The 27,969-nt window shown below is 45.2% G+C and overlaps 1 protein-coding gene across 16 annotated transcripts in view; it reads right to left on the bottom strand.

The window, feature by feature from the left end:
* Nucleotides 1-1,043: 1,043 nt before the first annotated feature.
* The window catches only part of RBFOX1 (RNA binding fox-1 homolog 1), a 2,017,010-nt gene continuing 1,990,084 nt past the window's right edge, over nucleotides 1,044-27,969 (bottom strand). For 5 of the 16 annotated variants that reach the window (XM_034670386.1, XM_034670387.1, XM_034670399.1 and 2 more), the window contains 3 exons: nucleotides 19,551-19,603; nucleotides 5,465-5,540; nucleotides 4,885-5,095 (listed from right to left, as the gene is read on the bottom strand). In XM_034670386.1, coding sequence (XP_034526277.1) covers nucleotides 4,948-5,095; nucleotides 5,465-5,540; nucleotides 19,551-19,603 — 277 coding nt within the window. In that variant the 3' untranslated portion in view covers nucleotides 4,885-4,947. Of the gene's footprint in view, nucleotides 3,754-4,884; nucleotides 5,096-5,464; nucleotides 5,541-19,550; nucleotides 19,604-27,969 lie in introns of those variants that run through there. The other 11 variants (XM_034670396.1, XM_034670388.1, XM_034670398.1 and 8 more) reach the window with 4 other exon arrangements.

Genomic DNA, 27,969 nt, shown 5'->3' on the forward strand with positions numbered 1-27,969 from the left:
TGGGTATACTTGATGTGGGGCAATTAATACTACGAAGACAGCCTACATTGTGGGAAGAGGATTGGAGAAGGAAAATCAGCCTTTGGCCCTTACGGTAAGATTTCTCATTTCTAAAGTTGAAAGCTAAAAGCCCTCTGTGGGCCAGGAGAGAATACATACCCCTCTCCGGTTGGAACGCCCCTTCTAGAATGTCGAACTCGCCACCTGCTTGATGTGTGACTTCACACCATAGGAGCTTGCAGTTTTGTCATGTAGACTATCATTTATTCTGCACAACAATAGTAAGAGGTAGGTGAGTTCCGGAAGAGACTGGGGCACAGAGCTTTGGTTTAGCTTGCCCTGGATTGCGGCTCGCAAGTGACTGGATCCAGCTTCAAACCCGGAAGTGCTTCTGCACCCCACATTTTGTTGAGTCTTTATATGTGTTACCCACATGATAGGGATAGTAAGATAATTAAAGGAAATAGGATTAAGATAGTGTTAAGATACCTTTTTAAATGGGGTCATGATCCGACCCTCATGGCAACATTAAATAATTCAATGAAATAAGGTGCACAAGAGCCTGGCCGGGATCCTTGGCTCCTAGTAGGCACTAGGGAAGTGGACGCTCGAGCCCTCGTGCCCAGGCTCAGCTTCTTCACCCAAGCCTCCCCTGCCCCCCCCAAACCGTATTGATGCCTTGTTCTTATGTTTTGTTTGAAATGCACAATTTTTGTGGTTTTGTTTTCAACCAAAGGCTGACATTTCCCTGCTGGGGAATCAGTCGCCTAAGTTCTGTTTCTGAAACATCGCTGGTTACTTCCCCAGACTTCTTTGGAAAGATGAATGCGGAAGGAACACCCGCAGAGCCCGGTGGCCCCGAGCTCCTGCAGGAGGCGGCTGGGTCGGCCGGGAGCACGGTGGCCTCCCGCTCAGCCTGTCACCCAGGCAGCGCCCACCCACCAGCCCCCCGGCGGCCCGAGGGCAGCCACGCGTGTGCACATGGACTCCGCCGTCCCAGGAAACGCTCGAAAGCAAAAGGACTCAGAACACCGACTCGCAGGTACCTTTTCAGACTAAGCTTTTATTTTTTGATATTACAAACCAGTTTTTCTTTATTCACAAACCACTGTAAGTGATATAAACACTAATTTCTAAAGACAGATATACACATTTTCTGGGTTTGCAGATTGCGTGATGTGTGTGTTAAGAAGTCACTATATGCCACACATGATATTAATCTTTTTTTTCATAATTCATAATAGCAATAGTTATTTAGATAAATGAAAACATTCCAAATAAATACTGTTTAAAAAAATCCAAAATGTTCGTTTACATCTCTGACATACATTTTAAAATGACTTATTGGCATCTTGGCAGAGTGCCCAGACGAAAGGTTTTGCAACATCATGTGGCACTCACTTGCTCTAAATGATTTTATTAAAACTACATACAGTCATGGGGGAAAGTACAGCTCATTGATGAAAATCAAAACTGCAAATTAATTTTACTTTAACCAACACAGTAAGAATATTCTATGTTTGTGATTCCAAATACAATGCAAATTCTGGATTTTTGACATCGGAGGCCCTCGGGAGAGAGCTTTGGATTCTCCCGAGTCCCCTGTCCCTTCCACTTTTCTCCCCTCTGGGGGCGGGATGCCGGAGCATTTTATAGAAGTGTTTTCTTTAAACACATCGCCCGGGCACCCACGGTCCTGGCACTGTCCTCCAGGTGGGGAAAGGAGAATGTCTCGGTGATGCTATGAAACACCCCTTCGCCCCCCCTCCCCCACCCAAATCAGTCTGCTGAAAAGAACGGCTGACACACTTGCTTCTGGTTGCTAAGCAGTTCCCCCCCTTGACTCCTCTCCAGAGAACGAGCATCTTAGATATCGAAGCTACAGAAACTTTGTGTTCAAATCTTGTGAAACTTTATTGATGGTTTAATATCCAACCGATCTTACTGCATGCACAGAGGATGACAAGAGAAAGCTGGATCACAAACACTTTTTTTTTTTTTAAAGTTTTGTTTGGTTTTGTTTGAAAGCAGAGTTGTTAAAGCGGATTGGCGGGTTCACAGCGGTGAGTTGATCATCGACTGAAGGACGCGCCATAGGGCCTGCGCTGTACACATGGAGAGAGACCTATGGCGGCGAGACTACTGGAGGCGGCTGGCCGCTGTTGGTTGGTTTTTTTATTTAAATACAAAAACAGGAAGACCCGTGACAGATACCCCAACTTAGGTGAACTTGTAAACAGGACAACATGGAAAGAGTTCGAACAGAAGGAGTACAGACAAACTGCAATTTTTCGGCTGTGTCGCTCTGGCCCTGCGGTGGCGGTAGGGGCGGGAGCTTTGTTCTGCGGGGGGATGAAGAGGGCGGAACCTACTTTTTTGCTTCCTTCTGACAAGTGTCCTGGGCCTTGGAGACAGAACTAAAGATACTGGTTTGAGAGAATCCTCGGGGACCAGGAAGAGGGCAGGCTCTCACGGACGGAAAAATTGCAGATTGCTCACAAAACACAGTCATGTTTCAAAAAGGACCAAGCTGATGAAAATACCATGATTATCTCTACTCAATGATTGCAATACTTGTAAAATGCTTCTATAAATCCGAATATGATTATCATGTAATTCCATAAAAATTATACATCTGTCTCTAACAGTCCTACTAGGCTAAAACTAAAGGTTCATAGACTGTTTCTAGAACTTAACAACTCCACTGCACAGATGTAAATTTTATACATTTTTTTTTAACTGGTACAAAGAATTTAAGTTTTTATTACTTTCTTTTTTTGGAAAAAAAGAAAAAAATAGAAACAGTGCTTTTTATCACCTTTTTATTAATGTTATTTTTTCCCTCCCATAATATAAAAGTCAGCAATGATATCAATAATTTATTATACTGGAAGAAATATAAAAAGAATGCTTGTTGATGGCCTAACTAGCAGTTTTTGCCTAAATAACTAGTGGCTGGTTAAGAAGCTGAATACTGCCAGGTGGAATGGTTTAAAGGGTCTTCATTCAACTTGGACACACAAAGTGCTTTTAGAAGCACCCCCTTAACAACACAACCTTTGGCTTGAACTCAATGAGTAACTTAGAACCGCTGACATATGATTGTTGGTGCAGTGGGTCGTCTGGATTCGTCAGTTACTATTTTGTGTTTCCTTTTAGCCCAAATCCCGGTCCCCATCCCCTAAGACCCTCCCACCCTTCCCCGCTCGTAAAATAAAATAATGCAGATGCAGAAAAAAATGACTATTGTAGTCACTTAACACTCTTCCCAGACAGCTGATAACCCCAGTAGCTTAAGATTCAGCATATAGACTTCATTTACATGATATAGCACTCTGGATATGGCCCTAAACCAGTTTTTATTCATAGCTAGCGTCTCTCTATTTCAACCACAAAAACTCCTACAGCCAGCAACCAAACTACGGAACCTTCAGAAATTAAAGACCCACAATATTAAAATACACAGAACAAAATATCTGAGGTATAAGATAAAAAATGTAATTTTTTTCCTCTTTTTTTTTTTAAATTTTTAGAGCTGCTAAAATGATGTACTACTGCGTGTATTGCAATACCCAGGCCTCGGAAAGCTTCCTCTCTCCCCACATTGGAAGGTTTTAATGGTTTTGTCATTTAGTATGGAGCAAAACGGTTGTATCCCCCTCGGTATATACTAGCCTGCAATGAAGAAAGAACGAGACCCACATCATCAGCATGGCTCCTAGTCTTGGCATCAGTCAAGGGTGCAAAAGCATTCTGAAACAAAGCAATTTGAGGGGTGTGTTTTTTACATTTTCCTTTTGCAACACGTGGATCATCAAAAAAGACTAATGTGAAAAATAGACACTCAAAAGCAACCGAAATGGAGGCACCCCCTACCCATCCCAGGTCATTCTTGGAGAACTAACGACAGGCCCAGTCCTGACCTCCCCCAGCGACTCTCCCTAAAGAACGTCCCTGCAAGACCAAATTCCGTCGGCCAGTCCTGCTAGAGAGGAGGACTCTGACACGGGCTGGGCAATGGAAGGATTTGCCCTGTCTCGTTTTGTTTGCTTGCTTGATTCATTAATGCGACATTCCATCGGGCAAGGCTCAGTCTACACTCAAGAGGCCTAACGTAGACCGCTGATGGGATGCAGCGATTCGACTCTCCTTTCCAACACAGTCCTTAGGCGGGCTAGGTGTTGGGGCAGAGTTGCTGAATGCAAAATCAGGATGGAAATTTAAATCAACTGCTTACTCAACTTGGCTCAACAACCTGGATGGAATTTGCTCTCGAGAGGGGAGTTTACGGATGAACTGCTTGATGTAATCGAGCTTGTGCAAAATAATACGTTTCCAAATCATGGCTGAATTTCTGTGACCAAGCTCCAGTGACTTGTCTGGTCGGGGCTCTAGATGGCTATGAGGTGGCACTTAACTATTTCCTTTTTCTAAAAGTATTGGCGATTCAAGTGAATGCTTCTGGGGATTTATTTTTAGGATAAGGACTGATATTCTTGATCCCAAGCAGAAAACTGCATGCCAAAAGCTTTGTCATGATTGCATACGCTCTCACGTGATGGGCACGTCTTACTGTACTCAGAGTTTTAGTGCATAGAAGTTGGAACAAGTACAGGCAAATTCACCCCACCCTCGCCTCCCATTTGCCCTCCCCCCCACCCTTCCACAACTCCCAAACCCAACGGATTCCTTCTAATTCCTTATGTACTAGGCACACACACAAAGTGTGCCCCTCTCTCTATTTTCTTTCCTGGGCGACTATGACTTTAAACATGAATTGTAATAGGGGAGGAGAGGCAGTCAGATTCTCAGCTGCCTGACAGCAGAGGCCTGGAAGTGTGCAGCTTAGCTCCTCTGAAGTCTNACAAAAAAAGACAACTCCCAAACCCAACGGATTCCTTCTAATTCCTTATGTACTAGGCACACACACAAAGTGTGCCCCTCTCTCTATTTTCTTTCCTGGGCGACTATGACTTTAAACATGAATTGTAATAGGGGAGGAGAGGCAGTCAGATTCTCAGCTGCCTGACAGCAGAGGCCTGGAAGTGTGCAGCTTAGCTCCTCTGAAGTCTGTGCTGGGGCTGGAACCTTGGGGCTATGTGAATGAGCAGCAAGGGAGGGAAAAAAAAAAGAAAAAAAAAGTTCTGCATTGACACTGCATTCTGTTAGTGATGGATTTAATTATCAAAATGACTAATTATCCCATTAAGGTAAGTGCGCTGCTAGGTGAGACTTGCAAAATTAGAAATATAATAACTTACATGCACTACATTGCCAAGAAATTAAGACATTTATCAAGTTTACTGGGAGGATTAATGTGGCATTTTAGCTGCTGTTAGCACAAGAGACAAATTCAATTAAGGGAAAGTGAGAGGACGTCAACCGTCAACCCATACTAAGGTCCCAGCTGGGGGAAGGGAAGGGAAGCAGGAGGAGGTGAGGAGGAGCAGGGATTGGTACTCACCATGGCACCAACGCTGTAGGTGGGGGCTGGAGCAAGTGTGTGGTGGTAGGGGTCGGCAGCATAAACTCGTCCGTAACTGAAAGGAAAACACGGGTGAGGATTAATCCATAATATGCAATTACGAAGTCTATAATAACAACCATAAAATACAAAAATACCAAGACAGTGCAGAGGGGCCCTATCTGTCTTCAGAGACTGGGAACATGTTCCCGTCTGCCAGGTAACATGACAGAAGTCCAACTGTGTCCAACCCATTCTTCTGTCCATTTAACATTGCTGGCAGGATGATAGTACATTTTCCTCTCTCTCGTAGAACCGTTTCTACACTGCTCGCGGGCCTACCACGGAGACTGAGGTAGGCAGAAGAACCAACTTGAAAGAGTGGTTTGAAGAAGCCCAGTACCCACGAAGGACATGCCTCTTACTCTCAAGAGAGACTGTCTTTTCTCCTAATTCGGCTGTTACCAATCAAGCGAGACAAGGTAGGTCACAAAGGGTAAAGGGGCCCAGTCTGTGCAGCTAGGGTCCAGCGTCTCGGAAGAGGAAAACAACAGATGTACTTGAACAGGAAGACCCCTGAAGGGTTTGTAGGGCCTTTGCCCCGACGCCTGCCGCTCCAGAGTTAGTTTGATTTGATTCTGGTCCCATCACCCAGGACTACTACTACATCAGTCAGTGGTTGGATTCCGAGAAGGGATCCGTTTCAAACACTATTTCTTGATGACGAGATCTCATCTTTGACCTTTTCTGTGCCTCTCTCCCATCCTCCTCCCTCCATTGCCATGCCTTCCAGGACAAGCTTTGGAATAAAAATGAATAAGAGATAGATGCATACTCAATGTCTGGGACCGAACGCAGCAATAAATCAGAATTTAATGTTCAGAGGTTACTTGCTCAAGGTCACAGGGCCAAACGGAGTCAGAGCTGATCCCTGAATCTCTCCGGGCAACTGGTACGCTCTTTCTGCGGTGTCTAGGCCCTTACTTGAATGACTTGCCAGCTGTCTTGCAGACAGTTTGAACACTGGTCTTTTGGTAATGATCACAGCTGAGGTGCGCGTTAAGCTAGGTTAGGTTCCCTGGAAGGAGAGTGTGAAATGGAGGCTCTTCTGCGCGTGCTTTGTCGAGGAGCGCTTTCAAAAGGAGGACAGACAGGCAAGCAGATTGGAGCATGAGAAAAAAGAGAGGCAAGGATACGGTCTGAGCTAGAGACTAACTTCTACCTGATCCTGTGAGCTGCACCCCAGAGTTGATCCCACCTGGAGACAAGTGAGTTGGTTTTTTAACGCTCATGGAAGTGAAGCATGAGGTGTGGGCTTCCCTAAGGCCCGGAGGATAACTTCTGAGTTAGAATGACTCTCTTGGGCAGTGCGTTGGTCTCTGAAGGAGGGGGCAGCATTAGGCACCATCAGCAACCAACGCTGGAGGCAGCCCCCGAGGGGATGCGTGCACGGCCTCTACAGGGATGTGACTCCTGGACTTTCCTTGAGGGAATGCAGGAACAAGGTAGGAGGAGATGGTCTGTCTGCACTATCAACCTTAAGCTCGCTCCCATCTCTTAACATCTCATTTGCATGTATTTGTATTCCTTTCCTTTCCTGTCTTTCCCCCATTCTCCTTCCAATCTTCTTTCTCATGACTGGAGGATAAGAATGCACTGGGTGGGTCTCACTTGGTTGCTCACACCGTGGAGTCTGGGACAGGGAAAGGAGCCTGGGTGAAGGTTCATTAACTCTTAGGGTCCGAGTTAGACCCCAAATGGAAAAGAAAATTTTGATTATACCAAGTTCTCATTGGCTGTGTCCTACTCCTAAAGCCGCCTTGCCTGTTTCAAAGGGCACTGAGCTCAGGTAGCCTAAATGAGCTTTCTGCTTCAACCCCCAGTGTTCTCCTGATTCTCCAGAGCAAGGACTTGAGTGGCTGTTTCTTTTCTGAGGTGACCCTCTCAGGGAAACTAACAAACAGTCCACGCCCTCTGGCTTTTCATTCTTTGGGACATCCGTGATGGAGCTGGCTCAGTCAGATGGCTTTCAGTCAACAACGCTCCCTCTCTCAGGGAGGAAGAAGAGATAGAAGTCCAAGACAGAGGGTGTGTTAAAACGAGGAGGGGGAGGTTTTTGAAGAAATCTTCTATTCACAGAGGTCACCCGTGAAAGTTGGGCCTTTGCCCACATAACTACAAGTAGATGTGAATGGGGGGGAGAGGACACGATATATGACTTTGGTGCTGATTTTCATTTTGTGAGAAAATAGTCTGTCATTGGTCTAGAGAAAAAAGAAATTGATAATAGGATTATTTTAATGCACTTTCACCCAGCAAAGCTGGTCTTATGAACAGGACATAAAATGCAAAGATAAACTGAAAATCTTTGGGAATTTAATAAATGATGCCAGACCATCACTTTGACGGTATTCCTTCAAAACGAGTATGAAAATGCCCATTTCGAGAAATTAATTTTTTTAAAATTGGGGGAATGGTTTTCCTGTGGCAAAAAATTCATCTTTCGAGGCGACAACCTATTGGTAGCCTGAATGTATTCAATGAGAATGTAGCTCCCACCTCTTCCCTCCACATACTTTAATGGTAAATTCTTATTTGCCTCTAACACTGGGCAGAGCTTCAACCTTCGTGGAAAACCCAAGGTAACAATTCGGCGGTATTCTTTTCCAAGGCAGAAGAAAAACACAGCAGCACTGAACTCTTCCTCGTAAATGAGCAGGCTCCTTTTCTCCTCGGGGTGACCTCTACCTTCAGAATCCGATGGTTTTATTATGATTAATAAATTTCATTTCCACAGAGGAAAAGGGACCATGTCAGCTCAAACTGAAAGCAAGGAGGCTTCTTTTCAAATGCTAATTTCTAAACACACCCTTGTGTGACACTACAATTTAGACACAAGGTTATTAGGGAAGACGTGGACTGGAGCGCTACTCTTGCGGCAGAAATGCCAGGCATGTCAGCTACCTCATGTCCCCAGAGCTGGCTAGGCACAGCCCAGAGGAAAAATGGACCTCGACGGGGGGGATGGGAAAATGTCTTACGACCGCCATGTTGTGAGCAACCTACACATGTCATCACCCTCCACGCCACCCATCCCTTTGGCAAAGTGGACAGTGGGGCAATCAGGTCATGATGCTTCCACGTTCCCACATCCCATCCATCCGAAATTATAGATGAAATCTTCCACTCGTCTGCTTTACTCCATGCACGCTATTCCCACCCCAACATAAGCCGCCAGCGTTTCATCAGAACCAAATCCGCCACAGGCTTAAGCCTTCTCTTTGCTTCTGCTCTTGCCTCTTCAAACCACCGACCACCTACATCTGTAGCTAACAGTCGACTACCAGCAGCAACTGTTCTATCTAGCCATCCATCCTCTATCTACTTAAATATAAATCTAAACATAGGACTTCCCTGCTGAAACACCTTCAGTGGTTTTCCATCGATCCCAAAAGAAAACCCAAACTTGCCTGAGTTGCCCCATCTCCTCCTACTACCCTCTGCCCCTGCTCACCGTGCTCCGAGCTGCCCCACGAACACAGGCAAATTCATTTTCTCTTCACAGTCTTGGCACTTGCCTGCCCTTCAGGGAACATAGCAAGTCTATCAACAGTTTTGTTCACTTACCTCTCTACCTGATTATTGGCCCCTCCCAGCCCTGCCAGGAATGTCAGCCCCCTGGAGGCTGGGCCAAGTCTATTTGGTTTGCCTTTTTCTCTCCAGCACCCACCAAGGCCCTGGCCACAGTGCAGGGAACAAAGGCCAAGCCGATGCGCGTGCGTGCGTCAGGGCGGCGAGAGGGAGGAGTGAGCCTGGAAGAAACCTGCCCCCATCTTTAGGATTCTGTCAGCAGCAAAGATTCTTCCAGATAGGCTTTCTGAAGATTCTAGGTCAGCGGTTCCCAGAGACATTCAAAACCCTTCAAGACACTCAGAAGAAAAGTTTCTGGGTGCTCTGGGAATACAGAGTGTGTGATTTCACATTACCGCTGAGAGTTCACAGACCACTGGCCAAGATGCCATCGAGCTCATCACACCTCTTTAGGGAAAAGCCCACAAAACAGCATAATAGAAGATAACAGCTTTGCTGGGGACCACACCGTGGCTTGCGGCCATGCCATCATGAGCCCGCCTTCTTTCGACCTTAGCAACAAGTGAACGCTGGGAGGCCGCCCGTGGCACTGGGGCGAGCACGGGACGTGAGGCAGGAAGAGCCAACTTCAAGTTCTGCCTTTGCAGTGTCCTTTCTCAAATACGAGGCACGTCGCTCTCTCTGAGCCTCATTTTTCTACTCATAATGTGGCACTGTTGGGCCTGAGCCCTGTCTCCTTCATGACGTGGAAAAGAAACCAGGTCCATCTGAAAGCAGTCTACAGAAACGAGATCGCGACGCGGGGGACCTTACGCAGAGTTTGCCAAGCCAGGCTGTCACTCCTGCCCAGACTTCCGGTGTGTAAGAGGCAAGGGGAAGTGTCTCCTCTAACGTGATCACATGTAGCTCTGGCAGTCAACTTACAGATGCTTCTAGAGTTAAGCACTGGCTAATATGAGTTACAGACGTAGTTAAAGTGCTGTATTTGAGCGTAAGGCTTTGTTGGAGTAAAATGAGTAACTGTGCTGCCCGTTGAGTGGGAAATGAACCTGTGTGTGTTGAAGTGCTTTGTCAACTCTACTGAGAGATGCAAATATTACTTATTATTAACATCTGAATGTCCTTGAAACGAGCTGGATGCTAATGAAACACAAGAGAGCTGTGCTGGTGCCACACCAGGATTCTAGCACTGTGAAGTGACTTTCTTATAGGAACATAGTAAGAACATGAATTAATTTCACTGTCTGTATTTTACTCTCTACATCAATTAAGAGCCTTTATGCCCCTCAGACCTTATTCTTCCTGTAGCATCACTTCCCCATGTCTCCTGTCCCGGAGATAGCTGGGGAAACCCTGAGGGAGCGGGAAAGGGAGCAAGACGCTCTCAGCGCACCGACAACGTTCCCGGTGGCATGCAGCTCTCCTGGACAGCCCAGCCGCAGCAAGGAGGTACAGAGGCTTGCGCCCCCAGCACGCACGGAAGTGCTGCAGAGTGTGCTTTCAAAAGAGTATGCATTCCGATCCCTGGGGTGTCTGCACTGTCGTCAGGGGCTAGAGCGCCCTCCTAATTATATCTAAGGCAGAGTCTGAGAGACATTTGGGAAAACGCATGCACGCCAGCCACACACGTACAACACAGTATACAAAGGGGGTACCACACCTTAGCCCTGCGGTGCTAACAGCCTGCTATTTAGAGCGACGGTTATGCTAAGGGATGTTCCCCTTCCCTTCCTTGTGGACGGTCCACTGGGGTCTGGACCCAGGATGGCTCACCGTGGTCTGGGTGTCTGAGGCACCCAGTGAGAAGACAGACAGAAGCTAACTGCCCAGGAAGAGGGGATCCTCATCCCACTTCATCATTCTGGTTTCTTGAGCTTTTCCAAATGAAAAACCAAAGGACTTTTAAAAGAAAATCCTCTGGTTTTCACCGCGGCAGGTATAACCCACTGACAGGTTGCTGCTTTCCCACCATCCAGAAAGCAAGCATCTGGAACATTGTTCCGGACCAGACATTCTTTGCATTTGGGAAAATGCTCTGCTCTTAGCCATTCTCAGTGGCTGGAAAGGAGCTACAGTTAGTCTCCGTCAGAACAAGGAAGCAAAAGACCACATGGAGGGCACGCGGGCTGTGGAATCCGTCCGCCCTGCCCAGCTGTTGCCTTAGCTCCTTCCCTGATCCAACTGCAAATCAGTCCGTTTTCAAAACCAGTGTTACGGGCACGTAGACCTTCCAGGTGACCCATCTCATAGTCCTCGCTAGATAAAACTTAGCGGAACACAGTGCCACGGGCCTGAGACAGGTGCAAGACTTCTGACCAGTCCCCTGGGGATTCTGCACTGCAGGATCTGACAGGTCTTCTTGGCCTGGAGGGGGCTTCTGTTAACTCAGGATGGACACAAAATCCCCTCATTTCAAAAGCTGAAGGGATGCGGCCCAGAATATGGGAGGCCACCGAAGCCCTCTCCAGTTCCTGGTCTGGGATAGCTCGAGCTATCGTGCAGATGGATGGGCTCTCACTTTCATGCAAATAAACATCCACCAGACAACCGAGAAGGCTCAGGGTGCAAACCCTCCTTTCTCAAATCAATATCACAACTTTCAGGCTGTGTGGTCTGGGTTAGCATAACGTGCACTGGTTCGGTAATAATGGCCAGGATTTGGGGCAAATCTTCCAGGGCCATTCACAGCAAGGACAGTGGGCTCATCTCTGTCCACCACAAAGACATGGACCAACTGGTGCCAATCAACTTGTTTCATCTGCACAGGAAGAAACAGGATTCACAGGACCTCAGACCACATATCCTGGATTGCCACGATAGGGGACAAATCTTCTCGAAAGTATTAGGATGGGAACCACTTGAATGTACTGGGAAAAAATGTAAAGAGAGTTGGGTTAGAAGGGGATGTTCCCGTTCACTTTCTACTGAGGTCTGAGGTCTCTGGCTCAGTGGCCTCAGTGAATATATCCTCTAAGGAAGCCCTCCTCTTTACTATAGCCTCGCCTAGCTTTAGTCTAGATCATGACACTTGTAGACCGTTGATACAAATATATATTTGTAGACCATGGCGGGGGGTGACCAAGCATTATTCTAAAAGCTTCTCAAGCTACATGGAAGAGGAACTTAACCAGTCCCACACTCACAACATCTATAAAACAAATGTAGCAAAACTTCTCCAAAAAGAAAGACCCAAGCAGAAATGGAAGAAATTCTCCAAATGAACAACATGAAGTCATCTCAACTTGACTCTGACATTTGTGAATTCTGTTGTTGCTCACTTTCTTAGCCTGGATTTGAAATGATCACCTTCACCAATCACTTAATACGTTTTTCAGCCTCATGTTTTCTTTGCTCAGAACCAGTGGTGAAATCATCTTCTGGACTCGTTAGCTTCTAAATAGGAAGCCGTAGAGTTTGCCCATCCAAAGTGTCACACACCTGAACCGTGTATATGTAAGTTCACCTGTGACACCTGTAACATCTTCGAAAAACAGGCCATACCACCCACGGCACATCAGATGACATCACCCATTCTGCACCCTCTCTGTGCAATTCAAAACCTCTTCCAATTCTGATTCCTAGCAGAACAGGTCTGAGATAGGAACCTTGATTCTGGTTTCCTAAGAGCAGAGTAATAGCCACTGCCTGGGAGTTGAGAAAACACAAAGTCCTGCTTTTGGCCCTAATTCCTTCACTCTGGAATGCCTCCTCAATAAAAGACCCATTGCCATGCTCTCCCTAATGCCAAGCTCAAGGCCATCCTCTTTGTAGAAAGGCTGTTTCACCTTCTTTGTGTCCTGACAGCTGCTCTTCCAAAATCACTAAGAAATTCCCGTCATGCTTTGAAATCAACATGGCCCCCAGCCAGGGTCCAGTCTGCTGGGGGAATCACAAAGAGTAATCTCAGAAAGTTTATCTCCTCTCTGAGCCACTTCCTCCATCTGTGAGTGGAGGTGATGGTGCATACTGACTGTATAAGGCAGTAGTGAGGTTGACAGGAGGGGTCCTGGTTACCAGCTAGTCAGCAAATGAGTGTCAGTTCCTGATACTGTCAAGGTGGCATTGCCTTCTCTCTATCCCAGGTGGGGTCACCGCACTAAAGCCCATGGAGTACGTGTCAGAACTACCCCTGAGGTAAGCATCCGGAGCTCCCATAGCCTATGTAAGCAGATCAAAGATTCTGAGAGGTTAACTAGCAGGGTGAGAAGAACGAACACGTGCGTGCGTGTGCGCACACACACACACACACGCCAACTGTACTCTCACTTGGAGACCAAACACAAAGTCCAGACACACTGCCAGTGTCCAGAGTATCTGTCACAGTATTCATTCCAGGTGAGTATCCCTCACCTCTCAGAGACCAGTTCTTGGCGCACACAAACGCTTTCAATATTCGTTTATGCGAAACGAATGAAAATCTAACTCCGGAATGGTACTGTCCAATACACATACAATGAGCCCAAGATGAGCCATTCTAAGTTTTAAAGCAGCCGCATTAAAAAAGTGAAACGGAAGAGGGGCACTTCATTTTTATATATTTACTTAATCTAATATATTAAACTCTTACCATTCCAATGTGTCATCAACTTAAAGATTAGTGAAATGTTTTACATAAATTTTGTCCTAAGGTTTCAAAATCTAGTATGCATTTTATACTTACAGCTCATCTCAACTTGGACCAGCCACATGTCAAGGGCCCTGTAGCCAGATGGGGTTATTGGCCACCATACTGCAGGGCACAACTCTAGAAAAAACCTATCCTGTGTTCTCCTTCCCTCTGGAAGGGGAAAGATTCCCGACTGATCAGCTCTGTGGTTCCTAAAGAATAAGGAATCGCCCGGGAGAACTTGTAAGAATGCAGATTTTCAGGCTCCCTCTCCAGACCTGTAAATCAGAATCTTTGGGGCAGGGGCATGGGAAGAGGAAATGGATTCTGCATTTTTAATAAGTTCTGCAGGTGATTTTCGTGCATTCTAATGTTTGATAACTGCTGCTCTATTTTTTTATTCAAATTCTACACTGATACAGCCCTCCCTCACTCAGGCTAATTCAGAGCTATCTGGATATCTTTAATTTTTGTAAGTAAACTGATAGAGACATTCTGTTTTTATAGGGTATCACTATTGCCTGTAACAAGCTTTGAACTATGCCTAGTGCACAGCAAGCTCTCAATAAATGTTACAATTATTTTTACTAAGTTCCTTTGTTTATATGTTCCCTGAACACCCTGCACTCTATTATAATACACATCGCATTTTATTGGAAACGGACCAATTAACTACAAATCAATTTGCTGCATGACGACTTTGCTGAATAATCAAATAAACAAAATATAAGGAAGACAATTAGATAAAGTTTGCTGAAGGGTCAATCAGGGGAATGTCCCATTTGGAAACTTCTAGATATTGTCTGAGGCTGTGTGGATGTGCAAATGTGTGTTTATGTGTTCACGTACATGAGCAGGTTGGGAGGGGACAGAATGATGGAAGAGGGTGATGACACCCCATGAGGCCATGAACTTGCTTCTAATAATACTTCATAAAGTATATGGCGCCCCGTTCACAGGGGATGGTTTTAATGGCTTTGGCCACTCATTTGGCCAAGGCTTTTTCACAGATCTCCACCCTTACCTAGTGTCCAGTACTCATAAAGACCTGGGAGTGTGTCCCCAGGTTGGATTCCCATGCCTCCAAGATGGTTCCTTGGCCCAGTGGAGGAAGCAAGACTTGCTGCGGGACAGAGACCCAGCCTCCATCTGCACCCCATAAACACACAAGCATGCGTACACACTCCCTTGGGCAGGGGGCAGCTGGGATTCAGCAGCCAAAACAACTAGGTCAAAGTTTCTGGTAGGTTTTAGGAAATGGATTGTCCTGTTAGTTTATTTTTAGCCATTGATTTTCAGCAAAAGAAAGATTTTTAGAGACCTGACCCGGGACACACATTGTTTGTTTAATCCTATCTCCGGGAATATGCAGAATGCTCCCCAAGAAGGCAGTGGCTCCCTTCATCACTCTGTCCCTGCACCTAGACTAGTCCCCAGCACGTCAGAGGATTCAGCACACACCTGCTGCACGAAGGGGAAGGACCAACTCACTTAAACACCCAGTGGAACAGCCATTTGGAGGGCCGCCAAGTTCCCTTAGGGCCCCTCAACATTTGAGCAACTATGCTCCCCAACTCACAAATACTGGTTTTTTAGGAACAAGATCACAGCTGAAGAACGCAGGAGAATTCCATCTGGAGGCAAAGGTCAACGTTCCAAGGTCAAAATATGAGGAGCATGTGGGGGCAGTGTGGTCTAGTGGAAAGAACTCTGTCAGCAGATGGACTCCATTAGGATTTGGGGCAAGTTACCAAAGTTCTCTGCGCCTGAGCTTTTTTTTTTTTTTTTCCCTTAACCTCCAAGATGAGGATGAGGGTAACACCTACCTCACTGAGCTGATGTGATAAATCATATTTGTACATATGCACGCACACACACGCGGGTACCTACGTGTACATACAATTTATCATGCTTGCTGGCACACAGAATTTGCTCAAAAACGACAGGAAGTTATCATCACACCCTGGAGAATTCAGCAAAGCCTGTCTGAGGGACAAGGACTGAAGGGATGCAGGGTTCCCTCATCATGGTGACAAGAAGTCTTAGCACTCCGAGGAAATAACGCACCCTTGGAGCAAGAGGGAGAGCGTGGACGTTTAACAGGGACGGAACCGCATCCACTTCTCATCTGCCGGCCTACCCTGCTGATCTCCGGTCAAAATACAGCCCAAAGCCAACCACTTTTTGGCTCTTCCAGCACCATCGTCCTAACCCAGGCCCCTGCCAGCCCTCCCTGGGCTGCTGCAAGAGACTCCCAACTAGTGCTCCTTCTCCTGCTCTCGTCCTTTGAGGATCTGGTCTCCATAATGCCATCTAAGTCATCATTAAAATAATAAGGCAGATCACAGCTGACCCTCCAATGCCTTCCTACTACACTTAAATCTTGAGTGGTTCAAAACTCTCCAAGTCCTAATTTGTTCTGAGCCCTAGCTGTCTTCCTGATTTGATCTCCAAAACTCTTACCTGTACTCATACGCCGTGGCCTCGCTGCACATCCTGCTGAGCCCGGCCCCCTCAGGTGTCCCTCAGCCACAGGGCATTTGCACTCGCTGCTTATTCAGCTTGAAATGCTTACGATTCCGCAGTGATGGACCTGGCTCACACCCTCACCTGCTTCAGGTCCCTGCTCAAACGACACCCCCTCAGAGAGATCCTCTCTGCTCACTGAACCTAAAATCACATTGCATCCTGTCTTCTATCTGTCCCTCTGCTCTTTGATTCATTATAGCTGTCGTATAACTTGCCGTGCAAGTACCTCACATGCCTTTCCTTCTACATGTCGGGTGTCTGGTCTCTGCTAGAAAGGAGGCTCTTTGAAGGAAGGGCTTCTCCTGGTTTACTTAATGCTATGTCCTGAGGGCTCAGAACACTTGCTGACACACAGTGATGACTGACCACATATTAATGAACTGAAATGAATTTCTAGCTCTTCCACCAAGATAACTCACTTGCTTTTTGACCTTCATTCGAGTAGAATACACATCTTCTCCTTCTACTCCAATCACTCGCCAGTCCTGGAAAAGCTCCAGTGAGTCACAGTGGCAGGGAGACCTCGAGTCTAAGAAGGGAAAAACCTCTTTTCCCTTTTGCCGTCTCTTGCAGGAACCAACTCGTGAAAGGGTCTGACGTTCCAGAATGAGAAACTACGTGAGTGTCCAAGGTGAGCACTGGACACGTGCATGCTGGGGGTTCAGTGCTGCTGTCAAAAGGCCGGTCGCCAGAGTCACCCACTGAGCACTTATCTTTCAGGAGCAACTAAGCCAAAAGCAAAACCAAACAACGGATACCACTGCTGGAGACACTGAATAAGGAAACAAATGTACTTGTAAATAGAGTCTCACAAACCACACAAATGAGCGAGAAACATTTCTTCTACATGACTAGCAAAAGCAGACTCGACATCTTGGCATCCTCTCCAAAAGGCCCAAGTAAGAATCATCACTTTTCCTTTGGGGACAGGAAGAAAACCCCTTCAGTGCCGCAGATCCTACCATCTGGCGAGTCTCATCTCACCATCTCTACCCCGAGCCACACACACAACTGGCCAGCGCTGGCCGACAGGCAGCTGTGTAAGAATGACACGTCTTTATAAGAATGCCAGTTATCAAATCCACTGAGCCCTCAAAACTGAGATTTTAAGTGTCTCATTGATTTCTTTCTTCATTTAAAAAGAGAGAAGTTGCTTTTGGTTGAACACTTAAATCCAGGAGATACCAGGAGTCAAGAGGCCTGCCCTAAGCAGTGTTGTTCTGCACGCGGGGATGGTTTTCTTGGTTAGAATTAGGGGGTGCCCGGGTTCTCCTAGCACGGGGGAGACAAAGTGCTCAGAGACTTTGTCGAAACCATGAGTCACAACCTTTGCTGACTGACCTGTTCTGATTTTCCATATTCACTCCATGAGGAGGGAGGACTGAATGGGCGATAATTTGACATTTGATTGATACAGGTGTCTCCTTTTTCATGCTTGGTTCAAAATTCAGAGTTCAAATTGAACCTTATGAAGCATACAACATATTATTAATATGGCCATCAAAGCAACAGGGATATCTCTCTCAATTTGAAATCTGATCAATAGCAATTCATTAAGAATTTACTGAGCAGCCGTCCTAAATCAGATAAGGTAGGTGGAAACGCTCGCTCTGCTCAGGCAAACTTTCATGACCTGTGGCCTCTTTTAGGACTAGTCTGCATGGACCACTTGGCTTACCAGACAGAGCTTGTTAAGTCACAGGATCAAATCAGTGTCTACCTCTTTAAGCTGCAACTTTGCAGTGTTTGATCTATGATATCAAAATAGAACCTAAAATACACCAGGACATGCATACATTTCTAACAGGAGAGGCGGAGACTGTGGGAGGCAGCGTATCCACAAATGGCATCTATTCATGTTTTAAACCAACAACCCTCCCCAGCCTAATCAGTTACCCCTCCAGAAGCATGCTCCCTTTCCAAGGTTTTGGAGACGTCAGATGTCTCTTGCATCCCAGGAACGTTCCCCCCAGCTATGCAACTATCCATCTTCTACTATTAAGTATTAGTGAAGTGTTAGGGATGTCACCACCTCTCAAGGGAGAAACTGATGTTTGAGGCTAGGGGTTAAGGCAGGAAAATAGGGGAGCCCTTATCCAAGGGGTTTTATAGAAACGGAGTAAGCTATTGCTTTAAACTACAAGCGTGCGTACCTCCTGAGCTCCCGGGGTAAGACTTTCCACCATTAAAAATGTGGAGACCAATTCTATCAATGCAACTTTTAGAACAGACAGGGCTGGGGACATGTTCCTAGCGATCCCTCCTTTCTTTAGTTCCTACTCGCCAAAGACTGTAAGTAGGGACTGAAGCGTTAGCAAACGGCCTTCATTTACTGCTCCATTGATAAAATGGGATTGGTAGCAGATGAAGCTCTGTCTGCAAGGCTCTGTGTAAGGAAGGTCACGTCACACTCAACTACATGTCCGTGAGCTGTACAGCCCGTCCCTGTTGGCTGCATATTGGTAAGCAACATATTGGTAAGCTTTCCTAGTAACAGTTTTGGTCAAAATTTAGGCTTAAAAGCAAAAAAACAAAACAAACCCCCAAAACCAAACCAAAACAACAAAACCAAAAAACCCCGAATCTGTTAGCACTCACCTATCTTGACATTTACTCAAGTCATTCCATGCTAATGAAAGTCCAAACATAACTGTTCTGAACCACATCAAAGCAAAAAGACAGGCGTTATTTTGGCGGACACATCATGCAAGTGTGCAATTTCCATTTGCCGAGGCCCTGATTCCGAAAGCAGAAGACTGTGTGTCTCTAAATCCTGCTACTTGTGATAGTTTTAAAAGGAAGGAGAGAGAGGATCTTTGATTAATAGAATGAAGATCTCCTTCTCATGAGACAGAGATAATTACAGTCCCCAATGCCTCGAGCTTTCTCGATTCAGTCTTTTATAACCAGTCATTGAATAAAGATCCCAAATAATTCATATATACATCTGTGTGAACCCAGACAAAATATGTCAAAAAAACATACAAGTCACACGTCTGTGTCCTTAATCTCCCCTGTTCAGCATTTTAACATCAGAGCACTGCTTATACCGTAAGATTGCATTGTGGCTTCATTCAACATAGTCTTACTTTTCAAGATCACGTATTATTAAGACTGGAAATAAAATATCCGAGTTAGCAAAACACCTAGTATCGTTTTAGACAGCGGAGCCTAAAGGCTTCAGCTGTACTCCAAAGATATATGGACTTTGTTTTTGTTTTTTGTCTTTTTTTTTTTAAACTCAACTTTCTAGAGTGACCAACTGCAGCATGTGAAGAAAAAAAAAAGAGAGAGAGAGAGAGAGAGAGAGAGAATACTGAGCTTTGGGTGGATGCATCAGGAAGTAGCAATGTTTGTTACCTGTAGAGGTGTTACAAGAAATTTCATCTGCTGCAACGAAGACGAACTGATTTCTGGAAGAGAAGATAAAATTCACAATACTGCTCGCTCAGGGGGACATGTGCTCTCTGCCAACTGGGTGGATGTATTCAGATGCAGGGAGGGAGGGGTGCTTCGTTCGAATGGATGTTGCAAGGAAATGTGTGGCTACGTCTCGGACCTCGAGAGCTTAGAAAGATCATGGAACAGGCATGCGGGGACCTTGCCAACGGAATCATGGTGGTGTCAGAACGGGGGCCATGTCCACACTGTTGCACCGTCATGTTAATACTGAGTGTTAACCAAAATGCCATGCCAGGGGACGGTGCTAAGGCTCGGGCGCTTGAAACTGTGCTTGCATTTCTGTGCTAAACGGAGACTACTTTTAAAGAAAACATGGACAGTCTGTTGGGGGAAAGGGGACACTAGCTACGAAAATCATAAAATTCCAGACTTTATTATTGTGGTATAATATCAAAACATTTTTTTCTTTAAAAGGAAAGAAAAAGAAATGCTGTCATTTGAGAAGAGAATGTTATATGGTATCATGTTATGGATGATAATTTCCTCACCAAACTAGGCTGGCTGCATAAAGAAGGTAAGAACACTCATCTATTGCAATAAATCCTGTCTTACCAAATTATTTTTAATGATGCAGTATTTAAAAGAAAATTAAAATGGAAAATGCTATTTTACTTTGATTTAGTAAATCCACAAAGATGATAAAACTCTCTTAAGATGTTTCCAGCTGTGGCATTTGCACAATGAAATGTGTTCTAATTCAGACGTACCTTTTATTTCTCTAGAAATAAGAACGTCTGTGGGAGGCAGATTATACAAATGCCCCCAATGAGATCGGCTAGGCTCTTAAATGCCTCGAAAGTGGCAGCAGAGAGTATCCTGGTTCTCTTTTGTTAGATTTTACTGTGCGTATGAATCATTAAGAAGCAAGAGAAATGCATTTTTTGGCTCTTAGTTTGGTTGGTCGTGTTCAATTGCTTTAATGCTTCCAGAAGTATCTAGTGATGGAACATTTCTTAAAACATCTTAAGAAAGTTTTACTGTTGCAAGAGGTACACCCTGGCATGTAAATAGAGCTACCATTGGAAAATTCACTAGAATTGAGTATCCAGTTGAACATTCTAGCCGTTTCCACACCAGTGAAACCTAAACAAAATTATGCATTTTCTGAGGATCGTATTCCGTATGTTTCTCTTCCACATAACGCAAGTCACAGCCAAGTTCATTTACCGCCTCTCTTCAAAAACTAAAAGTTAGTGTCACTGAACTTTTGCTGTCTTTTTGCTTGGACACAGAGTTTTTGAGCCCCACCAATATCTGGCTTCAAACTTCTGAGGTTTGAGGAGCAGTACCCCTGAAATTGAAAATGTTTGGGTTCAGTATTTGTTTTGACTTGTTTACCCGTGACTTACTCAAGGGGCAGTAAGATATGGACACCCCGGCTACATGTATGGGATTCTTGGATGGGTCAAAGAAGCACTTGGAAGGACTTCCGTTTACAGTATGCCCACAAGAAGAAGGCTGCCACAACCAGGAGTGGCCGCCTGCTCCATCCAGACAGCAGGGCTCTTTGGTACAGCCATTCCCCTACTTATGGGGCGGGCCTCATTAGTTAAGTGGTTCTATCCAGTTCAGACCCTATCATCCTAGAAGACGCTGCCACCTTGCACCCCACTTCTGCATTTTCCCTAAGGAGCTGTCCTGCCTGCTAGACATAGGAAAACCATGAGAGGCTACCAACAGATATAAAATGATGACTGAATGAACAGGAAAAACTTACGCGAGTGCAACCTACAAGTATGTTTATAAAGACACTAGACCCTTCTCTTTAGTCGTACCGGAATTTTAGGAAATATGATGGTTGTCCTTCACAGCACTCTTCCTGGGGACGTGATACACCAACTCTAAACAATAATGCTACCAGTTCCCCATTCCCTTCTTATTCCATTCTCTGTTTCTTGGGTAACCTATATATTTTGAATTTTTTTTAGAGTGGCTTTATGATTCCTGAGCAAATTTCTGAACAAAGGGGGTGACTCTAGGAGTTGGCTCAGAAGACGGCTATCAAATCTACTCCACGTCAAAGCATGAAGTTATCACCAATAGTGATATTGTAGGGGACATGCCATGGATTCTGCAATGGTACCAAAACGGAATTATTAAAAAGTATTTGCAAAAAATAGTAGCCATTTGGATGTATCCATTCTGTACTGATGGTTTTTTCTTTTAATTCCACGCAAATAGCCCTATAACATCCAGGAAGATTTCCCCGACATATCAGGAAACTGCCTTTCTCTGGAGCTCATTAATTCCATGGAGTCACATGGTGTGATGAGCCCCCCCCCACCACAACGCTACCCTTTCACCAACTTATGAGAACAATGAATATGAAATGCCTGCAAATAAGAGCCTAGGGAGGGATGTCAGACCAACGTGGCCCACATGGGAGGCCAACAGGAATCTGGGTGGAGTCATAATGGACAGGTTTCATGGTGATGTCTCTGTCCGCTATGTTATACTATTTTTATATACGGTTTCTCCCCACTTGACCTTTAAGACAAATGATCTATCTTAGCCCATAAATGGATCATACAGTGACCCTCTCTGTGGAATCATTTACCTCAAATGACCAGGGAGAGGTATGATCAAAGAGAGTAATGATGTGTTAATTAATTGATTAATTAATGATGCTTGGGGAGAGTAGGCTGTCCCCAAGCAAGGTCAGGACAAACTGACCACCAGAGAGTGGGCTCACCTCTCAGCGCAGAGACAAGGCTGGCACGGGTCTGACCCCTTATGGCAATCCTGGTCTGCTCTGCACTCTCAACACAGACACAAGAATTTAAACTTCAAAAGCAGTTGCACTTCCCTTTCAGCAAGCTGTTGTAGATGATAAAGTGGGCCAAGTAGTTCTCAGCCTTGGCTGCACACATAAGAACACCTATGGCCCTTCTAAAATTCCCAGGGACCGGCTGCCACTGAGATCAGTTCAGTGGGCATCTCTGTGAGTGGGTCTCGGGCACTAGTGGTTTCCAAAGAGCTCCAGGTGACTCCAGGACAAGCCAAGGTTGGGGGCTGCTTGTCTAGCTGAATGCTTCTCGCCTGGCTGCTCCCTAGACTTCTAAGGAGAGGTTCAAGTAATGGGAATGCTGAGGCCCTTCTCCTGTGGTCCTAGCCTAACTGGTGTGGGCAGAGTGTGGAATGGGGGGAGTTCAGGAGGTGTCTGGCAGCTGATTCTTCTATCAGCCACAGTGGAGAAGCACCGGGAATGGCACAAACGCAGAGTGGAAAGGGAGCTGGATTACTGAATCTCTTGCCGCTTTTGCTTCTTTTTGCAACTTCCCTTTGGCCACCCGCCATGCTCGCCTCTCAGGCAACCCAGCTGTGGCTGCTGAGGATGTAACCGCACACACACCACACACGGCCGGGTAATGGCCCCTTCTAGTTAGTTTCTGGAGGCCTTCTGAGAGAATGGACCTTTAACCTCATTTTAGAAAGCGAAGCTGGTCCACAGTGGCCACAGTGTCATGCTCTCTGTATCTGCTTCCTCCCCTGTTCCTCTTCTTTCAGCATCTTTGCTGGGTCTTTCCACTTTCCTTCTGAGTTTATATCTAATTCTCTTTACCATTTTTTTTTCACCTGGAATTTTTTCCTATTTTTGAGCCCTCTCTACTGCAGAATTTCTCAAACTTCCCTGAAGAGTTAGCTACAGTGCTTGTTAAAAATACATAGATGTCTGGGTTTCAGCCCTGACCGCCTGAATCAGAACTTCCAGGAGAGAGGTCCAATCATCTGTACATCTGGCAAGAATCCAGGCCTGGTTTTTGACCAGCTCCGGGGGCCCCATTTGCCCGGTCCTAAGTGGCTGGTGCGCCCGAAGAGAATCATGGTCCCAGGTAGTTCGTACCATGGGGAAACTTGGGGACGTTGCTGACAAATCTGCAAGTTCATTCCCATTATCATTTCAGAGCCCCAACTTTTCCCAGGAAGCCTGTTTGACAGGCAGAGGCTTTGTGGGAGGAGGGAGGATTACTAAATTAAGAAAAATAATGAAATGGTGGATTACTGAGCACAAGGGTGAAGGCTATGTTTGAGTCTTTGCAATGTTGATGCCAAGGGGCCACTGGGCTAGCGTCGATGGAGCATTTATCCATGAGAGGTGGCTGCCAAGCCTTGTATCTATGCATTAAATGATTCACTTTTCCTGACCACCCCTCTTCCTACCGCAGGTTTCCTACCGCAGGCTTCATAGACGAGGAGGCTGAGGCATAGCCGGTCAGGCAGCACGCATAAGCTGGTAATTGGTAGAGGTGACGTCTGAACACGGTTGGGTTGGCTCAAGACGCCGACTCTCATTCACTCCCTGAGACTGGGCTCAGGGGCACCCACGTCGGGGTACTGAGTCAGCAGCGGAGGGTCACGTCTCTATAGAGGGACTTCCTGATACTGATCTGAACTTTCTATTCCTCCCAGACAAAATAATACAGTATTTGGATTCCCCTTCGAGTATGATGTTAATTGAGGCTTGAGAGGGGTAATTATATTCTGCTTTAACAACTTGGGATGTGGAGTGGCATGGGCCATGGTCCTTCTCTCTTTTCATTCTATTACCAGACTTCATTATGTTTTACGACGGTTTTCATAGACCAGCCTTCTAGACTCCGAATCTGACTCAGCTGATGGTACATTTAAATTAGTCCTGTGACCTGCCATATCATCCTTACATCCCACTTTTCTTCTTAGGCTAAATCTCATCTCTCTGCAATTTTCTTTCTTCTGAAAATTACCCACGGCTGAATTCTGAGAGACAAATTAAAATAGTAGCCAGCCAGTATTGCTGGAGGGAATGTGAGAAGCTGGATAGCAAGACTGAGTAAAACTTGTGGCACAGGCAGGGGAGGAGGGAGGACAGACGGGAAGTGTTCTCCCATCAGAGAACACCAGTTTTAAGGTTTACTGTTAAATATTCTCATCGCTTCTCATTCTTTGGCCTCTTAATTCTCTCTGTCGCTATTGTTACACAACACTCGGGGCGGCGAGCGCTTGTGGCAAGTTTCTTCTTGTATCCAGTGCTATGAGCATTGAATCTAGCATGCGTGCGCGTGCATACACACACACGCACACACACACACAGACACGTGATTAAAACCCCCCAAGGCTAGCTAGTAAAAAATCCCTAGAGCCTTAGAAGTTGTTCTTCTGGTCTGGCAAAGGGCAGTCAAGATGCCCCAAGACGACAGTGGCACAAAATCAAATTAATTCTATCTGTAGGTTCTGGGGCACCTGTTGGTTATAAAACTGAGCTTCTCAACCCTGCCTATTACAAATCAGCTACTATACATATATATAATCGCTATATTTTTAAATGAAATACTAATGACCAGGTCCATTTCCCAGTCTTTTAAGTCAAAATCTTCAAGAGTGGTTCCCAGGCCCGGGTTTTCCCAAAAATATCACTCTACTGATCCTAACGTGTCAGCCAGCACTGAGAATTCACATTTGCCTATGAAAATTTCTTTGAACTAATGTGCCCTCCCTCTGCAGGAAAGAGAGCTGTGTCCTCTGGTTTTTCAATTAAGCTGCACTAGTGTTGACTGCCACGGTGTTTAATTATTAATGTTATAATTTTTGAAAATTGTATTATAATAATTATATATATATATTGTTTATTATATTATTATTATATATATATTGTTTAATATATTACTTATTAACTTTTTATAACTGTGCTTACCAGGATGCTTCCTTTTGGACATGTGGGATTAAGGCAGAAATGCACACTAATCAGGGATTCTTGCGGTTCATGGTAAGAAGTTGCTGTAAGAGTCATATGGAATCCTGCCATGAAACTTTTCTGAATGAACATAACATGCAGAAATAAGGTGCTTCTATTAAAATTGTTCTTGCTGACTTTACTAAATAGTTTATTCATCTTGTTCATTCAATCCTTAGATGGTGAATGAGGATTTGCTACCTGCCAGGCACCCGGCTAAGCCACGGGGATAGGACATTGTGCTCCTGGCCTATTAATCACCGTGGAACATCTATACTGGGCCTGGTTACCTGAAGCTCATAACCTAATTCATATTTCAGGTTTACTGCCTAGAAAGCGGGACTTATTTACTGGGGATCAGTATTTTAATTTCTCCCCTCCCACTCAGTTCTAAAACTCAAGAATTATAAAAAGCCCATTCAAATTCATATTTTCCCCTGCCCTGTGGTTCTTTCTATCTCTATTTCAGTTTTGAATGACGTGTATTTCGAGAGGCTGTGGCAAACTGTAGATTGAGATGGGGTGTGAACAAACAAGCCAGCAAGCAAATGAACTATTGAATCCTTGGAAAGGGTCTCTCCAGATCCTTTTTATCTTACATCCTTTAACATCCATGTAAAATCATTTCATTTAGCCTCAGTTGCTACTGCTAATATTGTGTACATTAAAAAAAAAAATTAACTGGGAAAGGAGAGAAGTGCTCTGAATCTATCCCCGATTTGAATATTTGAACGTTCTGGGTTTCAGAAATCCAAATCCAAGTGCGTCTCCACTCCCTGGAGACCTTGAGAACAGTCTACTTCGTAATTTTTGTTTTTCCAACCTTGAACAATCTCCATGGTTCCCACTACTTTTTTTTTTTTCCTCAGTTAAGAAGAAAATGGTGAATCTGGAAGCCCTGCCCTGGCTCCTTCCTGAGCCTCAGTTTCTTCATCTGGAAAATGGGAACAAACATAGCAATGTCCCTTAGATTTTTTTTTTCTTTTTGTATTTTGATGAGAACATGAATGTGAAAGGACTTTATTTGGGGGGAAATTGCCATTTATGTTTTTGGCTCTGTGTGTACATGAGGGATAGTCATAGTCTCTCCCTGGAGAGAGAAGCCATTTGTGTTTTTAAGTGCTGGGCTTCCAGGGATTTAGGCCAAGAGGGGGAGAGTCAAAAGCCAAAGTGGGTGGGGGCCTCCTAGAAGAGAAAATGCCACCTCAGCTTTGGTTGGGCAGGGCAAAGAGGGGCATGGAGGAGCCCCTCGTGAGAATGAGTTCTGAGGCAGAGTTAGAAATGGGTCTGGCCAGTTCTAGGAACAGCTACGTGTGTTCTCTTGGGAAGCAGCTCTTGTATAGGGGAAAGGAATCCCATGCTTAGGGAGGTGGGGCGGGGGGCAGTGGGGAGCACAGGGTGTCCAGGCTGAGGCTCTGGAGGCTGGAGAGGCCACACTGAGAAGGTCTGTGTTACGTGCAAAATGAAGTTAGTGTGATGGTGGAAAGGTCTAGAACCTTACAAATCTCCAAGGGATTCTGATAACCATTACCACCCCAGGCACTGGACTTCTTGCCAGTGTCAACTGCAAAAGGGCAATGTAGGCAGCTTTGGTTTGACTTTTTGAGAAGTAATTCTCTGTAGAGAAACTGGTTGTACGGAAATCTACAGCAGTGGAGGGGTAGGGGCTGGGCTCACGAGGGGAGAACTGGTCATATTTTCTATGATGTATCCCTGAGCTCCTCCACAGACGGGAAAGAACAGGATGAACGGAAAGACAGGCTGTTTGATCTCATAATTCCCAGTTGCTTTTCCTTCCTAATTTTTTTTCCCCAAGCTATTTTCCTTCCAGTTTTACTGAGGTATGGTCCACAAGTAAAAATTGATACAACTGGGTTGCACAACATGCTTTTTTGGAGTTGTACGAAGTGATGACTTAATATACGCATACCTTGTGAAATGATCACCACAATCAAGGTAATTAATATATCCATCACTTCACACAGTTACCTTCCTTTGTGGGTGGTGAGAACACTCTTAAGTTCTACTCTCAGCAATTTCAAGTATCCCTATTTTTATATTTCTAGAACAGAAGTCAAGATTTAAAAACAAAACAAAAACCCATCTATGGTGAAAAAATGGTCCTAAGCCAGAAAACCTGCTTCCAGAGGAGCAAAACAAAATATGCCTATAGTTTAGTGAGGCTAATAATAATAACAGGAATAATATTATTATCCTGAGTGTCATTTAGTGTCAGATGTTATTCAAGGAGCCTTCTGCTCAGGCCACCATTATTTCAATAACAACCCAATGAGGCAGGCATCACTCATTAGCCCCTCTTTAAAGATGAGGCAGTTGGGGATCAAATAGGTCAGCTAGCTTGCTCTATTATCTCTATAATATTACTCAGCCATCAAAAAGAACGATTTCACAACATTTGCAGCAACATGGACGGGACTGGAGGAGATAATGCTAAGCGAAATAAGTCAAGCAGAGAAAGATGATTATCATATGGTTTCACTCATTTATGGAACATAAGAAGTAGGAAGATTGGTAGGAGAAGGAAGGGAATAAGGAAGGGGGGGTAAACAGAAGGGGGAATGAACCATGAGAGACTGTGGACTCTGG

Source organism: Ailuropoda melanoleuca, chromosome 10 (assembly GCF_002007445.2).
Source record: "Ailuropoda melanoleuca isolate Jingjing chromosome 10, ASM200744v2, whole genome shotgun sequence".
Classification (NCBI taxonomy): Eukaryota; Metazoa; Chordata; class Mammalia; order Carnivora; family Ursidae; genus Ailuropoda; species Ailuropoda melanoleuca.